Source organism: Nematolebias whitei, chromosome 1 (genome assembly GCF_014905685.2).
Source record: "Nematolebias whitei isolate Nwh7 chromosome 1, NemWhi1, whole genome shotgun sequence".
Classification (NCBI taxonomy): domain Eukaryota; kingdom Metazoa; phylum Chordata; class Actinopteri; order Cyprinodontiformes; family Rivulidae; genus Nematolebias; species Nematolebias whitei.
In genome coordinates, this window is record NC_056498.1 from 64,073,664 (window position 1) to 64,096,672 (window position 23,009).

At 37.8% G+C, this 23,009-nt stretch overlaps 1 protein-coding gene across 3 annotated transcripts in view; it reads left to right on the plus strand.

The window, feature by feature from the left end:
• LOC119413007 (cGMP-dependent protein kinase 1) overlaps positions 1-23,009 on the plus strand; it is a 130,933-nt gene that overhangs the window by 74,377 nt on the left and 33,547 nt on the right. For all 3 annotated transcript variants that reach the window (XM_037680036.1, XM_037680028.1, XM_037680021.1), the window contains exons 4-5: positions 16,888-16,993; positions 22,553-22,616. In XM_037680036.1, coding sequence (XP_037535964.1) covers positions 16,888-16,993; positions 22,553-22,616 — 170 coding nt within the window. The remainder of the gene's footprint in view (positions 1-16,887; positions 16,994-22,552; positions 22,617-23,009) is intronic.

A 23,009-nucleotide genomic window follows, 5' to 3' on the forward strand; every position in this document is an offset into this window, starting at 1 on the left:
TTAATGCCTGTTTTTAGATCGTATTTTAAGGATTGCTAATAAAAGGTCTGCCAATAGAGGGTTGCCGTGGTGCCAGCAGTGGTTGCTATTAGCAACACAATGAAACCGACTGTAAGGGCTGGTGTCTGAGTGACAACTCTGCTCATGAGCTGTGTCTGCGTGCAAGTCTTCAAAAAATCAAGAGAAATATTAACAACCAGACATTATCATTTAAATAGATTTATAAAATGTAATTATAGTTGAGACATCAGATAATTGTTTTTCCACTCAGGAGCCTAAAAAAGAGAAAGTCATTTATCGTCTCTGGGCCCCCCTATTGGTTCAAGCTTATAGTTTTTTTTTTTAATGATTAGTCTTTTAAATCTAAAATGAGCAGTTTCTTCATGGACGTTACTGAAGAGCTGGATACTGGCGTCTTGCAGCGTAAAGAGGCTTCCTGTCAAAATAATTGAAGTTACATCAAAAAAACATAAATAAAAAAATCCATTCAGGCGATGATGACTGTTCGCTCTCCGGGTGTTCAAGCGTTCTGCATTCATCCCACTGTGGCAAAATGGGGGGTGGGGGGTCTGGATTGCTTAGTTATTTTTGGGTGCAGAGGTCTGATGGTTTTTTTTTTTCTCAGCAGGGAATAAAACATCTGAGTTAAATGACAGAAAGGCACAGATGAAAAGCTAACGTGTGTCTGTTTTTGTGGGAGCCAAAACATAAAACAAATATATTTACGCCTAATAAGATGCTTACTAATTTAGTATTATACTCTTACAGGAAATGAAAATGAAAAACAAGTACAAACAGCCTTTCCCAGCCTGACAAATCTTTAACTCTGTTTAAAATGTTCAAAGATCCTGTCATGTTTACCGAGACGGGCTCACCTGATGCAACCTGGACGAGGGCCTAAAAATAACCAAGCTGCTGATGAATTGCAAACACACTTCATTTCCTCCATTTGATTTTCTTCAGCCCGGCAGAATGAAATTTATCAAGTTATTCAAACTGATTTCCTCCGCAGCCAACGACTTCAGGTTGAATATCTGTAATAATGAGGACAAGAAATAATTACAATTTATCTCACAGAGCAACGAGAGAGCAATTCATACTGAAAAGGTAATTTTTTGATCAGTGTTCAGATACCGCAGAGAGAAGGCAAAGAAGTCAGCAGCGCTCCTCATTGCACTGTTTACATCACAGCTGTCAAGTGAAACCTGTTTGGGAAAAGAAGAGATGAATTATTTTTAATAAAAATGTTCATAAAAGAAAGAAAAAAGTTGGTATTTAAAGGACACTATTTAGATTGGGCCAGTATTCCTTTTAATGAACTATTAAGGATATTTTTTATATAATACCAACAATAACATTATTTTTTATTTCTCTGCATGGTTTCTGTGAAGTGTTTGCAGTTTTGTAAAACTTGAATAAATTGGGAACAAAATCTTGAAATTATGCCAATTTTAAGCCATGAATAAAAATAGTTATTTATGAACATTTGCTCGTTTCTTCTTCTTTCTGTTAGTTCCATCTGTCAGCACAATCCAGATATGTTTCTTATTATCATAACAATACTTTCATTTCTGGTACATTTGAAACATTTCGGCATTTTAGCAAAGTTTCAATAACACTTTTGATTTAAAATGCACATTTTGGCCCAATTAAATTACTTTTTTGCTTGTTCTTGGTGACAAAGCAATTAAAATAACCTAAGCTTATTTTCTTTTGACTGTTCCCCAAGCACCAACAAATATTAACATTTGCACACTGTGCCGGTGTCTCTGAGTGCTTAAAAGATGGATTGTTGTGGCATTTTGTTCAGACTCAACGAGCAATAAATATAATAACCCTCATATGTGACCTTTGAAGGCCATCATAGTTAAAATGTGGGTAAATTTGAATGCTGCTCTATATATTGATTTATCATTAAACACATCCAAAACTTGTGATGCTTCTAAAAGCCATCTGCATTTTGCATGCAAAAAAAAAATCAACAACAAATAATTGTCATTTGACATGCTTAATAATGTGATCATGACATCACTTGTGTTGTGATTTTACTGCATGCATATGTGGGTGTTTAGTTTGTGCACCTGCTTGCAGAGTGACTATCAGGCATTTCCTCCCGTTTTATTCGACCACCCAAAGAGTGACCTTTAAATGATGGTTTTAAAACTAATGGATACAATCTTTGGTGTGAGAGTGTGAACGATGACTCAGAGCGCACAAGGCCAGCAGAACCCGGCGAATGAAACTGATTCTTGAATGGTTTGAGAAAATCCTCAAAGAGAGGTTTTATTATAAGCAAAATAGTATTAGTTTCAATCACAAAAAAAAAATAAAAAATGGATTGTTTATTTCAATTCAATACAGTTTATTTATATAGTGCCAAGTCACAACAGAAACAGTCTTAGGTCACTCTATCGAAACATATGCATATGGTTTATTGCTTTAACTCTGTGTACAAATGACAGCAAAATATTTTTTATTGAAACTGGTAGATTAACATGTGATGATAATTTATTACAATTTTAAACCAACCAAAATATTATCTTTTTATAAAATTTTTGATAAAATGTACTTGAATTTGACTGCTCCACAAATGCATTCACATCATGGGCATGTGTATTTGTACAATACATATCACTTAGTCTTCACACCACTAGTTCAGACATGTTTTTGTAATATATATACAGTATATATATATATAACTACAGATAGAATCAACATCTTACAGGAAATTTTAGATTGTTGCAATACGACATCATCAATGTTGTATTTATTTAACTTTTTTTAATAAAGGTGGCCTCATTGAGTCGCGAAGACTCATTTTCAAGAGAGACCTGTATAAAACTGACAATAAAGAGCAATTAAAATAAAAAAGTGTTTTAAAAACATTACTATTAGCAGCATGGTCCTGTTAGGAGAGTGGTTCTGTTAGCAGTGAGGTTCCCTTAGCAGAGTGGTTCTGTTAGCAGCAAGATCGTGTTAACAGCATGGTCCTGTTAGCAGTGTGGTTCTGTTAGCAGTGTGGTCCTGTTAGCAGCAGGATTATGTTAGCAGTGAGGTTCTCTTAGAAGCATGGTCATGTTAGCAGTGAGGTTCTCTTAGCAGAGTGGTTCTGTTAGCAGCGGGATCCTGTTAGCAGCATGGTCCTGTTAGCAGTGTGGTTCTGTTAGCAGTGTGGTCCTGTTAGCAGCATGGTCCTGTTAGCAGTGTGGTCCTGTTAGCAGTGGGATCCTGTTAGCAGTGAGGTTCTCTTAGAAGCTTGATCCTGTTAGCAGTGAGGTTCTCTTAGCAGAGTGGTTCAGTTAGCAGCAGGATCCTGTTAGTAGCAGGGTCCTGCTAGCAGCAGGATCCTGTTAGCAGCATGGTACTGCTAGTAGTGTGATTCTGTTAGCAGAATGGTCCTGTTAGCAGCATGATCCTGTTAGCAGTGTGGACCTGTTAGCAACCTGATCCTGTTAGCATCATGATCATGTTAGCAGTGTGTTCCTGTTAGCGGTGTGGTTCTTTTAGCAGTGTGTTCCTGTTGGCAGCGTGGTACTTTTAGCAGTGTGGCTCTTTTAGCAGCATGGTCCTGTTAGCAGCAGAATCTTGTTAACTGCATGCTACTGCTAGCAGTGTGATTCTGTTAGCAGAATGGTCCTGTTAGCAGCATGATCCTATTAGCAGTGTGTTCCTGTTAGCAGCATGATCCTGTTAGCAGTGTGGTCCTGTTAGCTGTTTGGTTATTTTATCAGTGTGTTCCTGTTGGCAGCATGATACTTTTAGCAGTGTGGCTCTTTTAGCTGCATGGTCCTGTTAGCAGCATGGTTCTATTAGCAGTTTGGTCCTGTTAGCAGCATGATCCTGTCAGCAGTGTGGAGCTGTTAGCAGCACGATCCTGTTAGCTGCTTGGTCCTGTTATCAGTATAATCCTGTTAGCTGCTTGGTCCTGTTTGCAGTGTGATCCTGTTAGCAGCATGATCCTTTTTGCAGTGTGGTCCTGTTAGCAGTGTTGTTCTTTTAGCAGTGTGTTCCTGTTGGCAGCATGGTACTTTTAGCAGTGTGGCTTTTTTAGCAGCATGGTCCTGTTAGCAGCATGGTTCTGTTAGCAGTATAATCCTGTTAGCAGCATGATTGTGGTGTCAGGACCGGTCCGGGTGGTAGTTGTTGGTGAGAAGAGGGTCTTTAAACTCTCTCAAGAGAGGTAAACAGCAAGAGAGCATTTTTTACCCAAACATTTCTCAGAGGAATGAGCCGGATGCTTTGACCTTCTTGTCTGCCTCCACCTTCAGCTGCATGACCTCCTCCTTTTTGCCGAAGTTGTCCATGACATAAAACACTGAACCACTTTTTGAAGTTATCCTGTTCTGGTCTGCTCAGCTGCAGAACTGCTCCTTTTTCTAAGCTTAAAAATGCCTACCTGTATTAGATTTATGACAAATTTGTTTGTTTCTTTAGATTCTGTACATTTTTGCAGTTGTTTTTTAGCATGATGGTGGAGAGTTAACCTGTTTTATTGATGCTGCAAGCAGCACCGCCTAACAGAACATTATTTGTGGATGCCAGGTGCGATGATGCTGCCGAGTACTTTTCAGGCAGCTGCTGTTCCAACTATGGACTTCCTCGTAGGGGGACTATTGGCAGAATTGACAGCTGGAGATTATTCCTGATAAAGCCAGCTCTGTTATTTACTGAAATATGAAAGCTGTCATAAGATCACTAACTACCAGTCCACACTTAGAGAAGCAGTTCTCCTAACAAACTCAGCTCAGTCTCTTTGTAGATTTGCACTATTAAAAAATAAAAAATACCTTAACCACGTTTATGAGAAATGTTTAGGTTTTTTTTTTTTTCTTTCTTTTCAACGTTGCTTGTAAATGACCTGTCCTGCTTTCTCACGCTTGTATAGATATAATCAGACTTGGCTGATGTTATTAATGACTTAGGGGGGAAGGAGATTGCTCTGTTCCACCACCCGGCTCTGAAGGCACGACTCCCACGAGGCTTTCCGAATCAAAACACAGAGTTCACGTCACTTGGTGGTTTTGGACGTGTCTGTGTCTTCGTTTCAGAGCCAGAAAAATGAAAGTTAAACAGCGGGCGTAGGCAGTTTGAACACTGAAAATGTTTTACGTCAATGATAAAAAACAATATAAATGCCTTTAAGACAAACCAAAATATTATTTTTCTTATGGTGACTGCTCTCACTAATTAGTTTGGAGACAACACTCCTCTCAGAGCTGGATTACCACGGGGTTAATAATTTACAAGTGCGAAAATGATTACAGTCATGCGAGACTCATGTTCGTAAGGTTTTGCGACACGTTTTCTCTTCCACTTGTTTTGATCACCTCGACAGTAACGGTAAAAGCTGGGAGCTGCAGTCGGCGGATAATCAAAGCAGATCATTTGACAGTTGAATATGTAGAGAATAAAATAGCGAATACTCATTCTGCCACCTGGTTTCTGTCTAAAACCATTTTTTGCAAAACTCTTAAGCTGCTCATCTTATTTTTATATTTTGCTTTAAAGAAGCCAGACTCATTTCACTGGTTCCATCTACGAGAAAGGAAAAAAGAAGATAAAAGTCACTGTATCAAAGAGATACAATTGTATCTTCCTGCACAAAGAAATTCCTGAAAAGCCATTGGTCTAAAACTGGTCCACAGCAGCTGTATGCATCTGTTAGGTCTTGTGTTAGACCTTTGCCGTTTTATTTTTTCTTGTCTTTTTTTATTTTTTTATTTTTTTTAACAGCTAGCAGAGGATATGACTTTCAGAAACATCTTTTGTCCTCTGCTAGTGTTTTGTAATATAGTTTTTATTGTGTTTTCAAGACATAGTGAACCGATTCTGAGAGTTACAATTTCAGAATAATAATTCATTTGGAATCATTTTTTTAGGGCAAAAATATTGTTTATTGGCCGTCACACTGTTGTTTTTTTGTTTTTGTGGATGCATAAAAAATTGGAACAAATAATGTTGTTGCAACAGGCAAAATCCAGTTTAATGTTGTTGTTTTTTTTAACAAGTTCATCGCATATGTAAATACAACAATGATTTTTACTCTCTGGAACCTTTTTTTCACTTTTAAGTTTCCAAAGTCAGCATTAATTAAAGTTGCAGGAGTTTTGGCCAATCCTTGAATATAATATGCACATTTTCATGTGGCATTATGGGATGTCACACTCAGAGCATTCATTGTGAATAACCCTCAGTTTCGGTAGCATCAGATTTGAACTCAGTATTTGTAAAACTGACTGAGATAACTAGCGTGGATTATCTTTAGTGGCCATCTTAAATTAGACTCTACAAATGTTATAGATGTACAGCCAAGGGTTATTGAAAAATGTAATTCTTGAACCATTTGGAATACCCAACATCTTGGTCTCTCTGTGAAGGTAACCCTGAATTTCTTAACCATAGCAGTCAAAATATATTAAGTATAACTAGCATGTACAGTATTTATTGATATTGGAACACTCAAAATCTAACATTTTATTTTTACCTTACGGCATACTGAGAGAATCAAGGTATGGACTGGAAAATCAAATGAAGCTATGCAATCAAGTCTGACCTATTGACAGTCCAATTTTGATAACAATATCACATAAAATGACCTTTCTGGACACGTGTTTCTGTGGGTATGTCCATGTGTTTTCCAAACACGTGATAGAAATGCAATTGGCTATACGTTTGCAGCATCCGAATCATCTGCTAGGTGAGATCTGTATGCAAACAATAAAAATAGAATAAAAAACAAAATAAATAAATAAGTAAAACGTGTGTCTGCTCAGATGACATGAAGCCCAGTTAATGTTTCTGGAGAGACTGTAGATCAACCCATTTGGTCAAAAGAGGCGTTAATCAAAAGTGAAGAGCCATTCATTTTGACACTGTGATATTTTTATTTAAAAGCCCAGCAGAATCTACAAGCCTCTGAATTCAAATTTATGTCAAATCGACCCATGAGCAGGTCACCCCTATTGAAAATCTAATTTTTTTTTTAAAGTAAAATGTAAAAAATTGTGTAGTGTCTGAATCTTTCAATTCAATTCAGTTCATTTATATAGCAGCAAGTCATAACAGAAGTCATCTCAGGGCACTGAACAGAAACATTCATATTTATAAAAAGCAAGTTAATAACATGCCTTCAGAGAGAAGGTTGCTGGTTCAAATCCTGGTCCGGGGGCCTATCTTGGTGGAGTTTGCATGTTCTCTCAGTGCATGTGTGGGTGTTCTCTGGGTACTCCACTTTCCTCCCACAGACCAAAAACATGCATGTTAGGCTGATTGGTAACTCTAAATTGTCCCTAGGTGTGAGTGAGAGAGTGAATGATTGTTTGTCTTGTTTGTCTCTATGTGTCCCTGTGATGGACTTGCGACCTGTCCTTCATGTACCTCTTGCACAGTGATTGCTGGACATGGGCACCGGCGACCCCTGTGACCCAAAATGAAAGAAGCGGGTAAAAGATAATGGATGGATGGAAGTTAATAACGGCAGCACGGTGGCGCAACTGGTAGAGCTGCTGCCTCTCAGTGAGAAGGTCCCTGGTTCAAACCCCGGTCCAGGGGCCTTTCTGGGTGGAGTTTGCATGTTCTCTCCGTGCATGCGTGGGTTTTCTCCGGGTACTCCGGTTTCCTCCCACAGACCAAAAACATGCAAGTTAGGCTGATTGGTAACTCTAAATTGTCCCTAGGTGTGAGTGAGAGAGTGAATGATTGTTTGTCTCGTTTGTCTCTATGTGGCCCTGTGATGGACTTGCGACCCGTCCAGGGTGTACCCCGCCCCTCGCACAGTGATTGCTGGACATGGGCACCAGCGACCCCCGTGACCCAAAATGGAACAAACGGGTAAAGAAAATGGATGGATGGATGGATGGAAGTTAATAACATTATTTATTTGAAAAGCAGCTTGCCTTGAGCAAGCATGAAGGCAACAGTGGAAAGGAAAAACTCCCTCATGTCGAAGAAACCTCCTGCAGAACCAGGCTCAGGACAAGCGGCCATTGGTTTGAGAGGAACAGGAAGGAGGAACAGATACACAATGGCAGGTCAAGAATCACAGGTTAAGATAGAAACAGTATTAAATGAAAACTATTTAAATGTAACAATTCATTTAAGGAAATGAGGTCAATTTGTTCTCCAGTAGTTTAAGCATATGGCAGCATAACAAGCCAACCCTAACTATAGGATTTATCATAAAGGAAAGTCTTCAGCCCAGTCTTAAAACTGGACAATGTGTCAGCCTCACAGACAGAAACTGGAAGTTGGTTCCACAAGAGAGGATCCTGATAACTGAAAGATCTTCCTCCCATTCTGCTTTAGGAAACTATAGGAACCACAAGCAAGTCTGCAGTCTGAGAGCAAAGTGCTCTGTTGGGAAAATATGGGACAATAAGATCTGTAATATAAGATGGAGCTAGGTTGTTAAGAGCTTTGTAGGTTAGAAGTAAGATTTTGAATTTAATTTTGAATTTGACAAGGAGCCAAAGGAGAGAAGCTAAAACTGGAGAGATATGATCTCTCCTACTAACTCCAGCTAAGACTCTGGCAGCAGCATTTTGGGTCAACTGAAGACTTTTTAAAGAAGTATTTGGACACCCAGATAATAAACCATTGCAATAGTCCAGTCTAGACATGACAAATGCATGAACCAGTTAGGTCATGAACCAGAACCTTCTAATTCTCACCAAATAAATCAATAAAATAAATAAATCAAGATCGGAGAACTGTTTGAATGTAAAAGTGTTATGACCAAAAAGCATGGATAAAACATAAAAATATATAAACAGCCATCCTACATATATGTCATTTAAGCAACAATTAGTTTATAAGTATTGACACAAAGAGTATTTACATAATTCTCCAAGCTGAAATTCAGTTATAGTGAGTTATGACTGAACCACATGCAGGAGTGAGTATTTCCACTGCACATGTGCCTTTTTCCTGCACCCTTCATCTTATTTACACCTCCTGCCTCCTGTTTTATTTTTGGCTTAGTGTGGCTGCTGAACCGGAAGTTTGACAGCATTAACATTCAAGGCTATTGATCCATTAAAGAAAATATTTGAGGGGTGACAGATTACAATCACTTCTTCAATCAAGGATTAAAACAGAGAAAATAAAGGAGGCTACACATGACTCCTTTTTAAAACTGAGACCGTGTTGAGTTTAAACGAGCTTTCAGGGCCAAACAGTGTGCAAAACATTTATCAGCAGGATGAGAATGATTTAAATGATAAAAGTAACATGTAAAATTCAAATGATTATAAATGCAAATAAATGAGTCAGAAAAAGCACTTTCACTTTGGATTACTGTGGTTTATAAAGAAATATCTCAAAGTGCTGTTGAAAGGCGGAGGACAAAAGATGGACAGTAAAAGAAATAAACAGTTTTATTGACTAAACCTGATGCATAAATCCGAAGGAAAACCAAAAAAATATATATATATATACAGAAAGCAAATAAACAGGAGGTACAGAAACAAGGCAGAACAGCAATTTTCTGGTAACACAGAAACAGAGGAGAGTAAACATAAAGGGAAGCAAAGAAATGTTAGTAACAGAAGTGATCGTTGGTAAACAGATTCCCAAACTGAATCCAGGGTTTTCCAAAAGTAAGCCAAAAAAAAAAAAAACATCAGAAAACCTTGTCTGTTTTATGACAGTGTCGTGAAGGCACTTAGTAAATATCTTTCATATTTGCATTATAATGCTTTGAGTAAATATACTTTTAAAATTTTGATGAGAAGCAGCACCTCCAAGTGCTCCTCAATCGGAAAAGGGTGGCTTGCTCTCTTCAGGTCAAGGGTGAGGTTCTGCTTCAAGTGGAGGAGTTCAAGTATCTTGGAGTTTTGTTCACAAGTGAGGCAAGAATGGAGCATGAGACTGACAGACAGATTGGTCTGCAGTATTGCGAACCCTGTGCCAGTCCGTTATGTTGACGAGGGAGCTGAGCTGTAAGGTGAAGCTCTGTTTATTGGTCGGTCTATGTTCCTACCCTCACCTATGGCTACGAACTCTGGGTAGTGACCAAAAGAATGAGATCGTGGATACAGGTGATTGAAATGAGTTTCCTCCGCAGGGTAGCTGGACTCTCCCTTAGAGATAGGGTGAGAAGTTCAGTTATCTGGGCAAGACTTGGGGTAGAACCACTGCTCCTCCACACTGAGAGGAGCCAGTTGAGGTGGTTTGGGCATCTGGTAAGAATTGACGGCTCCCTAGGGAGGTGCTTCTGGCATGTCTGACTGGGAGGAGACCCGGGGAAGACCCAGGACATGTTGGACAGTCTATGTCTCTCGGTTGGCCTGGGAACATCTTGGCGTCCTCCCAGAAGATCTGGAAGAGGTGGCTGTGGAAAGAGATGTCTGGGCCTCCTTGCTCAAGCTGCTGCCTCTGCAATCCAATTGCAGAGGCAGCAGTAGATGGATGGATGGCTGGATGGATAAATTTAACAAGTTAAAAGGGGTTTAAACCACTATATCCAGGATAAACTTTGGTCTGCCACTAGCCTCAGCATTAAAATCTAATTTATTGATCTTTAGGTGACCCTTTGGGCTGTATATTTATTACACACCTGTGGGTTTGATTTTTACGCCTGTAAAGCCAATAATCACTGAAACAAGTGTTTTCCAGGAAACATCCACATTTCTCGAGTTCTGCCTCACAGAAAGCCGGGAACCTAATAGTCAGTAATCCACATGGGCATTAATACATTTATCTGTACCCTCAGCACATCTTAACTAGCCGCCTGAGTCTCACTGCAATTTACCCAAGTCTAAGAATAATACATTTACCTACTGCAGTGTGCTGCAGGCTCCTTACATATCTTATTTCCCAGCGCCCTGTACTCCCACTTCCCTACAGAGCACACCATTACATACACGCTACATACTGACCAATATTGTCTGAACTCCCACTCTGGGTGCTTCTGGGTCAAATCATTTTTTTCTGTAAACCTATTTTTACAATCAAGATTTGTTGGGGTTGCAGGCTTTCTTGGAGTAATTTGTCCTGATTTTCTACATGAACCCATCACAAATAGACATTTTGATTAAAAAAAAGGCGTAACTAGATCCAGATGTGACTGACACTAGTAATGTTTCTGAAAAGCTTATGTGGAAACAAAACACAATACAGTATAATGGAAAATGTGTGTTTAGCTGCTTTCATGGCTGTTATAAAATTTTAAAAAAAAATCACTGTAATGCCACTTTGGTGATATGTGCTGCTGATTATCCATGCTGCTGATCTCATGCTGCCATACCCATTCTTTTGTACTCATGTTCGTGCTGCTGTTGTTCAGCGTATTGTTTTGCACTATTAGTGTTTAGTGCATTTCTTAGTTTATATCTTAGATCCTTATTGCTCTTTCTTTATACACTGTATATTTTTGTTATTGTTGGATGGGACCCTGTGTACACAATATCGTTCCACCTCATGTACCACATGTGATACGAATGACAATAAAACCTACTTGAACTTGAACTATAATACCCACTGCTTTTCTTGTGAGTATTTGTATGTAAGTACAAAGAGCAGCATGTACTGAATGTATTTTATCTGTGTGCACTTGAAAATAATATGATCCATCTATGATTCAGGTTTGTGTATGTTTTGGCAAACTTTGTTATGTCAAATCCACTCCCCAACCCCCAATCTGCACATCCCCCCCCCCCCCCCCATAATCCTATGAAAAACATTAACATTCACATTTATTTTCTTATTGATAAAGCATAAAGCCTCCCGGATGGGAAGCAAAATGTCTTCGGCTACAGAATAGAAGTCCAGTTGTTTTGTTGGTTAACGTTTTTTTTTTAATGGGTTTACCGTGTCCTGAATGATCGAGAATCTTCACCCGCACTTCGTCTTGTCATGTCATGATAATATTGCACATGTGATACTGAATGCACGCATGGATTCATCCATATCCATCCTTTTGTTTCTTTACCTGCTCATTCATGATTATATTCAAAGAAAAAACAAGTTACAATTGGAAATCATTCACTTGAGGACTCCCACCTGTGTTGTCATGTCAGGACTTGGTCAGCACATTTATAAGATGTAACAGCGTCCATGACACACTGCTACTCCTATGATAATGCACTGTCAGTTGTGGACTTCAATATTATGGGGGATAAAAAAGGAGAATCCTCTAAAAACATAAACTTCAGAGGTTACTGAAGGGAGAAAAAAATCTTTAAGTCTGTGAGAAGTTTTAGGAGGATGAGATAGGATGAACAGGAGTGCCACTCAGACAAAATATCAAGTGGACCGTTATCTGATTTTTTTTTTCTCTTTCCAATATTACATGTCCAGTCAACACCCGGGGGATTTTCAGTCCTTCTCATTGGATCAGATTGTAGATTTCTTTCACTTTATTTGTCCTCTTCTATTGAGCAATAGCACAATTGATGTATTGAAGTTGAAATAAGAGCCCTCGCTTGCAGAGGATGATACTTATATAATGATGTGGCCCATGCAGTCATAATAATTATAATAAACTGCTATCAACAAAATGAAAAGACAGTCGTTTAACAAAAGGACCGAGAGATGAATGGAGTTCTTTTTACATTTTGTTGTTAAGTTTCTGCCTCAACAACCCAATCTTTTCTGTGAAATAGGATTGAATTAGGAAATTTAAAAAAAAACGACATTCAGCTGTGGGTTAGAGGTCTATTGCGCTGATGAAAACCCACATGACCTGGTTTTCAGCGGATTCTGTTTTTTCAACTCTGATTTGTTGAGGTGGAACATATTTTGATCAAAACTGACTGGAAGTTTCCAAAGAAAAGAGCTGCTCAGACTTAAAGCACTGAAAACAGAACAATAAAAATAGAATTTTAAAAACATGCATGCGTGCATCAATTAATTGCCAGGAAGAAAAGTGATAAATTAAAAGAGATTTTGGACGTATTTTGGCTTTTTAAATGTTAATCTGCAGACTGTTGGGAGAACATGTACATTTTGAAGAGGATGTGAAAACAAGTGTTGCATACAGTGTTACATACTGGATTAACTATAGCACTTTTTTCTGTCATCACAGCATAAACATTTGCAGTATATAAAGCTAAAACACAAAGTATGCTAATTTCTGTTTGGTTGATCATGTCTTTATTCTAACAATTCTTCACAACATGCTAAACAGCTTATCCTACCATTGATTTGTGTTTGGGGTTGTTTAATGTGTCGATGCTTATGAAGCGGTCACACTATTATGATCCATTTTTCTTCTGTACATATTTGGCGTAATTCTCATCCCGCAGTTTTCAACTATTTGAAACAAATCATATATCAAAATGTTCAGCACTTTCAGGAGAAATGTGCATTGGCTTTTGGTTTTAGTGCAACTTTAGCGTTTTGAAATATTTAGCCTTTTATGCCACATTTTGTCTCATAGAAAATGAATTGAGCTCATTTTACCTCATTCAAATCTTTAGATCTGTTTGCAACTTTTACTGCTTCTTTCACTTTTTGTTCTGGTTCAGCTTATTTCAGCTTCTTTGTGCAAATTCAAAATTTTTTCAGCTACCCGGTAATTTCATCTGTTTTTTTTTTCAGCTGTTTTGTGCTCCTTTCAGATTCTTTCTGTTAACTACAACATTTTTCTGCTTCTTCTAACTTTTTTCCTGTTAATTTCAGCTTGTTATGCTCCTTTCAGCTTATTTCTGCAAGTTTCAGGTTTTGTACTATTTCAGCTAATATATAGCTGTTTTTATGCTAATTTAAGCTTTTTCAGCTACTTTCACATTTTTTGCACTAATTTAAATTTTTGTCAGCCTAATTCAGCAAAAATACACTCTCCATTTCCTTCTTGTAATTTCAGCTTTTTTTAATCCCCTTTAAGCTACTTTTCAGCTAATTATTGCTAATTTCAGCTTTTTTTCAGATAATTTCCACTTTTTGTGCTCATTTTTGCTTCTGTCAGCCTAATTGGGCAAACATGTTATTTCTGCTTTCTTCTGCTAATTTAAGCTTGTTCTATATTTTCAGCTAGTGTTTTAGCATTTTTAGCTTATTTCAGCTGCTTTCATATAATTTCCACTTTTTGTGCTCATTTCTGCTTCTTTCAGCCTAACTAACTTCTTTCTGCTAATTTCAGCTTGATGTGCTCCTTTCTGCTTATTTCTGCTAATTTCAGTTTTTTTTCATCTACTATTTAGCTGTTTTTTGTTAATTTTAGCCTTTTCAGCTAATGCCACATTTTTACACTCATCTCAACTTTTCTCTGCCTAATTTAGCAAAATGTGCTCTCTCTACTTCCTTCTGGTAATTTAAGATTCTGCTTTTTTAACTGCTTTTCAACTGTTTTTTTTTTGTTTGTTTGTTTTTGCAAATTTCTTTTTTTTTTTTCCGATAATTTTAACATTTTGGTGCTCATTTCTGCTTCTTTTGACAAACATGTTCTTTCTGCTTTCTTCTGCTAATTTAAGCTTAATCTTTTTCAGTTACTTTTTTGCAGTTTTTAGCTAATTTCAGCAGTTTTTCTGCAAGTTCTTCAGCAATAAGCATCCACATTGCATTTTTGCAGGAAATGCATTTTCTCTCATTGCACTATATGACTGAAGTGTGGAGAAACAGACATATTTGAATTTAGTAATTTATTAATTTAACAACCAGACCTCAGTAGCACGTGGAAGAACCATACACAGCTTTAACAGCCTGGTACCCACTGCTGTGGGATGACATCCAATTCTTCACTCAGCATTTGTCAGTAAGTCAGCCAGTGTGGTTGTGTTGGTCACTCTGAAATGAACAGCATGCCCAAGCTAATCCCATAGGTGTTCAATGGGGTTGAGGTCAGGACTGCAGGCAGGCTTTTCTGGCTTCCCCACCTCTGTATTCTAGAGGTTTTCTCTGTTAAATCCTGCACTGGAGGATGTTGTAATCTTGAAGGATAGAATTTGATCTTGAAATGTGGAGAAATGATTTTCTGGGACACCCGAAGCTCAAAACAATAGTCAAGAGCAGAATAAGTTGTTTGGCACTGGAAGAAAAGATACGATGCTTTTATGGACCAACCCACATTCTCAACTCTGCTGCTCATCCTACAAATGTGCTTTCCCTACAAATGTGGCACCATTTAGGGAGAAATAAACAGGCTTTCCAAGGATATGAGTTTTATAGCCAAAAAGCATTGTTGCAATCAAATAAATCAATAACTTTACCAAACACAAATTTTCTTACCTTTTGTGCTATGTTTATGTAATAACCAATAAAAGAATAACATTGCAAAAGAGATTAAAATTAGTAAATGTTATAATGCTAAAATCAATATCATAATGAAAATTATTATTATTATTATTAGACCTTTATTTATACAGGTTAGTTTCCATTGAGCCTCGAAGACTCGTTTATAAGAGAGATCTGTTACATACAACATACAGGCAGATGAGAAAAAGAGAACACGAGGGTGGAGGAATCCAAAATAAATCATGTCTCATACCATTTCCTGGCCAGGAAACAGTATAAAAAAATGCAACATTAAAAAAAGACCTCGCAACATAAAGCTGCAACATACAATGACATAATACATGTATGCATAGAGGTCGACAAAGGTGGTGAGTTGTCTATAAACACTCCAGAAAGTTCCCAAGTTCTGATAAGATGGTACAGTGTCTATCAGCATCAGAGCTTATAGTTTACATAACCTCTAGGAGCAATTTGAGATAAGTTGGCCTGCCCAAGGCCAGTGGGGAGGCCAAATTTAGATAAACAACAATTGTTTGGGCCGCCAGACTGTTTTCTGCCTTCAAATTCTGCTGCAACCGTGAATGCAAACAGCCAGAATTAGTGGACATTGCGCCCGGTCCTTGCTCGATTTAACATTCTCCAAGATTGAATCCTTCATGCTGGTGAGTTCCAGGAGCCTCAAGTGGCCTAGGATTCTCAGAAATCACATCTAGCTTGTGGTTAAGCTCAGTAAGCATATGAGTTTGAGAGCTTGAGACATGGATTAGTCCTTCACATAAGGCTGGCCGCTTTAACACGGCAGAAACTGCTGCCGACATCTTCCTAATTTGTCGATGTCCAAGGTATCCACCGATTCCAAAAAGCAGAAACCCTGTCATCATAAATCCAATAATGTACACATCTTCTATGTCCTCCATGGACAGCACAGATAGGCACACCATCTTCCACTCACTCCAGGAATCAATGGCATACCCATCTGCATGGGTCCATTCAGGACATGAGGGCTCTCCAGTACCCTGTCATCTGGTGGAAAAAAAAAAATCAATTGCAATTAAAGGTGACAAAACTACAACAAAGTCCCCATGTCTTTATTTATTTTCCCCTTGAGTGAAATAATGCTTTTTGTATTACCTGAGGGCCAGTGCAGTTTGCAACCTTTAAACACAAACACTCAAATGTTTAAATCCAAATTGTAGCAGAATATCTTACAGAAGTTACTGTGTTTTCTTTGTGTTAAAACTTTTGATAATTTCCTATGGAACAAAGAACAATTTAAGGGATTAAACTAATAATAAAAAGCATATAGTCTAGTCACATCCATGACCTCGAGTCAATTAAAAATGCTGCAGCATTAAAGCAAGCCAACCATGCAGAGTTTTCCAATATTACCAATTAAACTCTAAACTTGTACGTAAAATAAATAATTGACCAGAAAAGCTTTGTTTTCCTCTGCAGGCTAGAATAAAGGCACCAGAAAACACGTCAATAAAAACCCTTTTTTAATAACCATAACTTGAAGGTTGAATTTCTACGCTATAACCTCTGAGACGTGATTCCATAAGCAGAAAATATTTACCATTGTCTCTGTGCAAAACACAAAGCTGCTGCTCTGCCTGCTTGTAATTTGCACAAACTGTACGTACTGCTGCGTTATTCTGAATCCCCGAGGATACAACTCGTCTTTCATGAAGATGCTTGTGTGTGTTTTTTGTCCAGCTTTAACAAATGTGAAGCTGTGGGCCATCGACCGACAATGCTTTCAGACGATCATGATGAGGACGGGGCTCATTAAGCACACGGAGTACATGGAGTTTCTGAAAAGGTGAGAAAGCACGCTGTATTGTCTCATCGAGACAGGCAAAAAGCCTGAATAGGTCTTTGATCTGAAATGCAGTGAATGAATTAACAGAATGAATTCAGATGATATGCAAACTTTTTCTTGGAAGGTTTTGAAATCGTTCTTTTCAGCAATAAGTTAGATGGCACCTGCTACAGATGGCGTCATTCATCTTTGCATTGAACTTTAATGCCTTTATCTGTATAAAAGTGGACAAAGCAATAACCACTTCTTTTTTACAAGAGCATATTATCATTTAAAAGGCATCCAGACACGTTTTCATGCCGCATAGAGTACAGGATAAAAGAAAACACATCAAAAGACTGAAGGGGGACTTGCAATTACATCGTGAATCTCTTTACCAGCTATGTCTTTTCAGCTCTTATCCACTTTGGTCTTCAGGCCAATTACAGAAATTATGTAATCCTTTCCTTATGTTACATGCAGGACTCTATATTCTCCGAACTTCATACTTGACTTTGCTTCAACTCAGCTATGCACTGTACTGTGCAGAATTTATTTTCCAAATTCAAAAGTAAAGCTCCTGACATTTGAGTTATTCTTAATATATATATATATATATATATTTAATTTTTGAACCGAATCTTAAAATTTCCCTTGATTCTGATTAGGTGGTTGCTGATCCATATGCTGAGGCCCCTGATTGTTAAATAAGATATTGTGAATGTTTTTGTACAGTGCTCTGAGACAACATTTGTTGTGAGTTGATGCGAGTTAAATAAACTGATTTAATTGAAAGTGACTGACATAACTGACTTTAGATCACAGGTTTCCAATATGGACAAAAAAGTTACGATTTTAGCATTGTTTAATTATCTATTTATTATCTACAGAAATTCTGTTTTTTTTCCTCATGTGCAATAATTCCATTAAGGAGACAGTTGTATTATTTAAATGGTAGTTCTATCACAGTCCCCATAGAAATAATACAAGTGGTTATGTGAAGCACTTAGAAGTAACTGCAGGGCTCAGAGGTCTCTTAAGGCTCCAGTACACTCGCGCAGACCTTTATCCGTGCGGACTCGACACACACTGTCCGCAGACGGTTGAGACTTCGTACTCGAACGTCCACCCTGAGCGGCTGCAGTCAGCTCCGCAGACAAGGAGCGTTTACCTTCGAGACAAACTGAGGTCGCCGATTGGTCATTGGCTGACACGCCTTCTGGATTGATTGACAGGTTGCATAAAAACCACATAAGAAAACGAGAGCTGGCAGCCCAGCAGCAGCGGTGTTCTGTACCACCATGCCGTCCACTTAAAACACAATATAAGACAAAATGTCTAGTTTTAAGATGATACAGGTTATTATCCTTCAGAGACAATAGGAAACTATCTCATATTTCACGGCTAATTATAGTTTCCTTTAAACAAAAAGGGTTTTATCTTAATATATCTTTACTGCTAAGGGGACAATTATTATTCACTCAGTCTCAACCAATTAGTTGCTAAAGTCTCATTACAGCAGTCTGTGCCATGTTTAGACACTTTGATCATAAAGCCTAAATCTTAAGACGTGCAGTATAAATACATAGTTTTAATTTGTTAATATTTTATGCATATAGGAAAAGTAAACTTTTAATACACTGGGACTGGAAAAAATGTCAAAACTTTTCTTTCTTTTTTTATTTTACTTATCACGTAAAAAATAAGTTTATAAAGTGAAGCTCTCCTGGTGCAGTTCTTACATAACAGTCCAGAGAGATAAGTAAATATTTAATAGACGTTCTCTGCGTGTTTGGTTTATAAAGGGGTGTCTAGGGGGAAATCAGAGATTAATGGTAGCATTTGTTAATAAGCACATAATTATATTCCCGTTGTGCTCCTCGGAAGAAGATCTAATAAAGAGCTTAGGTTTAAGCGGAGAACAAAGGCTCAGTGCTTCTCGTGAGCCTATCCCCACCCTTTAACTGCTGTGAGATTATATATTTGCTCTTATAATATGTGGAGGAGGAACACTCAGAATAAACACGGATCCCACATTGTATTACAAACAGCAGTTGAGCGTACTCTACAGCTTGTATTTCGAACCTCTCTAATGTATTGCATCAAGAAGAGTACGAGTAATGTTTATTGCATGAGCTTGTCTAGGTTCAGAATACACATATTTCTGTTCTGACGTGTTTAGTTGGGTACTCAACTCCCTGCCCACTCCCACTTTGAACAATAACGTAGCTAAAAGGCATAAAACAAAAAGCCCAGCAGATTTGTTGATGAGTTTATTTTTCTTCTTGAGTTTTCTTTCAGCTGTCTGCAAGATATAGTTTTTAAAACATGCCTTTTGCTTTGCACTAAGTCTTATAAATGTAATTTTCATTCAACCTGTATTTATACAGGTTAGTCTCATTGAGCCTTGATGACTTATTTACGAGACCTGATTTCAACAAAGAATGATAACAACAGTAGACAATCATAAAAGAAAGCATATAAATTGAAAAAATAAATGGAAGAAAATGAAATTTTACAAAATGAAACCGAAACAGCTACGTTATAAAGTGAAGTAGAAAACTAAAAACAGGAATATGTCTACATTGGTTTTTCACATGAACTTAGCAGATGTTTGAAGCCACTTAGAGAGGTCAAGGTCGAGAGCTTCAGATCTTTTTGTAAGATATTCCAGGAAACAGGAGCGGAGTAGGAGAAGGCTTTTTTGTCTAGTTCAGTCCGCACTGAGGGAACACTGCAGGTAATAATGTCCTGAGAGCGCACGCTGTAGCTGCACGCACACAGAGACATGTAGGAGGAGATGTATGAAGCCAACAGACCAAGAAGTGATTTAAAGATGAAAATGTACCAGTGAGAGAGTCTGTGTGAAGTTAATGATGACCAGTTTACCAGTGAATACAGAGTGAAGTGATAGGTACAATAATTACAGCCAGTTATGAATCTTAGTGCACCATGATAGACAGCATCCAACATCTGCAGGGTCCTTGTAGGAGTGTTCATGTAATTATGTCACCATAGCCAATGGAGGGAAGGAAAGTCGCAGTTACAAGGTGTTTCCTAGCATTCAGTTAGACCGGATTTATTTCTGAAAAAGAAACCCAATTTAACTTTCAGTTTCTTTACCAAGTTTTCCACGTGGAGCTTAAGAAAGAGTTGCGAATTGACCAAGATACCCAAATATTTATAGGAATTGACAAACTCAATAGAAACACCATTTGAGGATAAAATTGAAGGAGAAATTGCTGGGACCAACTTCCTGTTTGAAAACAACATCCCTTTGGTTTTGTCTGTGTTTAGTACAATTTTGAGAAGGAACAAATCAGAATGGAGGATATCAAAAGCAGACTGCAAAAGCTGGAAAGCAACTGTTTTAGCTCGACAGTAAACAACTGTATCAGCATAGAAATTTAATGATGCATCAGGGATGATCTGACCTACATTACCTAAGTAGATTTTGAACAGGGTGGGTCCTAAGACTGAGCCTTGTGGTACACCATTGTTAACAATTTAGATAACTGGAAAAAGTACCGTTATGTTGAACACATTGCCTCAGATCTGAGAGATAGTAGTAGAGCAGAGAGAAAGAGGGAAACTCAGAGGGAGAGATGATCAGAAGATAAGCCCTTTATTCATCTAGTTGGGTTATTTTCTCCTCCCCCCTCCCTTGATAAACATTAGACCAGGTTGTAATTGTATTAAATATTTTTAATAACAATTACATTTATAAAGCAACATTCATCCACTAGCATTTAATAACTACTCAACTGTAACACAGCTATAGTAAGCTGTTTGGTCAGACATGCACAACCTCAGAAGCTTATTGTTTGTGTTAGTAGCTTCACAGCTTCAGTGTTTGAAACTCTATAAATCACAGAGTGGGGTTGCCTGTTAATGGCCCGGCTTGTAATCTAGTGCCTCCATTCAGGAAGGAGCAGCATAAGGATCCAGACCCGAGGCCCAGGTCTGGAGGCTGAGACAAGATGGTTCAGATTACTGTAATAAAACATGGAAAATGAGCAGAGAGAGAAACTCAGAGGGGAGAGATGATCAGAAGATAAGCCCTTTATTCATCAAGACGGGTTATTTTCTCCCCCCCTCTTGATAAACATTAGACCAGTTTTTATTTAGTCCACTTGATAACAAGCAGATTGCATTCATTCAAGCTGCCTGGAAGCACCGGAACAAACATATTGGCCAGCCTCATATTGATGTATTCAATCATCACATCCGATGCTGTACACTTTAACGACACACGTTGCCAGGTTTGTTTTGAATTATTCATACATGCATACTGTAAGAGTGCAATACAGTCTAAAAAAGTATGTTCTGTGTTCCTGCTGAATATATTTATGTTGCTCACCTCAGATCACAAGCCAGATTTGTCACTGAGCAGCTGTTTCAAACTAAGCACTTGCAGCCATGTGGAAAAGTAAGCAGGCTGCATCTAAATGGAAATGTTTTCTTTATGTATTTGTGTGAATAAAAAAACGGAAGAAGGTGTTGCAAGATTAATCATTTAAGCTACACATCAGAGGCTAGTGACAGTGCTTTCAAAGATAACATCTTCAGTTAGTTTATTTAATAAACCATCTGTCATGCACAGAAAAAAAAAAGCTTTTCCATTAGATTGAGTTAGGGGCCTTTTACAACGCTCAAATTATTTTCAAATTAGTGATAAGTGGCAAAACAAACACAAAGCAGAGGCCTCGTAAAATGGAAATAGATGAAGACTGACGTGACGATGACTGAAAAGTTAATTCCATTCAAGTTAATGTGTAGGAACAAGCTTTTAACAAATGCCGGGATTGTTTGATTTAAAACATTAAAAATACTTTCTTTTTTAATCAGATTGTTAAAAAAATCAATAGTGTATCTACTACTGTTGCATACAAATATATGACACAGGAAGGAGGTAGATTACTTGATCAACGTGGATCTATTTCTCAAGTAAGATATGAAAAAGATACAATTTTCATTTATGTAAAAAGTGAGTGGACGTGTCATTCTAAAAAGTTATTTTAGTTAAAAAAAATTAAATTAAATTAAAAAAAAGTCCAGTTCTTGTCTACTGATGATCTGAATTTTTGCTCTATCGTTTGAAGAGAGAATATTTTCCTGGCAGAGAGCTCCAGTGTAGGCTGTTTGATCGGTCACCTTTTGATTGCAGATTTTTGAGCTTTGATACAAACAGTTACCATGGTTACCTGCAGTTTTACGGTTGAATAAAATTTCTAGATCTTGAAGACCTTTTTTTACACCAAACTATATGACCCTGGGCAAAAATTGCTCGACGTACAAAATAACGTAGCAGTTGCTTGAAATACTGCTTATATATACACGGTCACCATCTAACTCTGTGCGCCTCAGTAAGCTATTTAGCTCCTGCCTCACACTGTCATAGAAAGAAAAAAAAAAAAACGGATTCTGGATGTCTGAAGATTAAATCCACTTGGGTCAAGCTGTCAAGGAGATTTTAATCACTAGATCGATTCATATCACAAACACAAAAGACTCTGTCTGTATTATCTAAGAGCCTATCCACCAGTCGGTTTAAAAACTGCTTTTTTCTTTCTCCTGCAGTGTCCCCACATTTCATGACCTACAGGAGGATATCCTGAGCAAGCTTGCTGATGTCCTTGAGGAGGTATGAGCCTTGTTTTATGTGGTTTCTGCTGCAGAGTACACCACATGCACTAAAAGATTTCCAAAATTACTCTTTCTGTTGCACTTAGTCACATTTAGAAGGGAAGTAAAAAGATATTCCAGATAATGTTTGCCTGATGAAGGCAGCTGGAGAATCAAACAGTCACCTTTGTTGGAATAACAGAGCAGTTGTTGCGTTTAGTATGTGCTGAGTGGTGATGTTGAAGTGAATTGCCCACTTATTAAGAGACAGCAATATATTTCAAACCTGATGAGGAATTCTGCACACTGCAGCCAAAAGCCAGTTCAGCTCGTCAGCAATCAAACTAAACATCTGAGTCACATTGTTATGCATTTTATTAAATGTTGTAATTTTGTACCAGTATTATGTAAA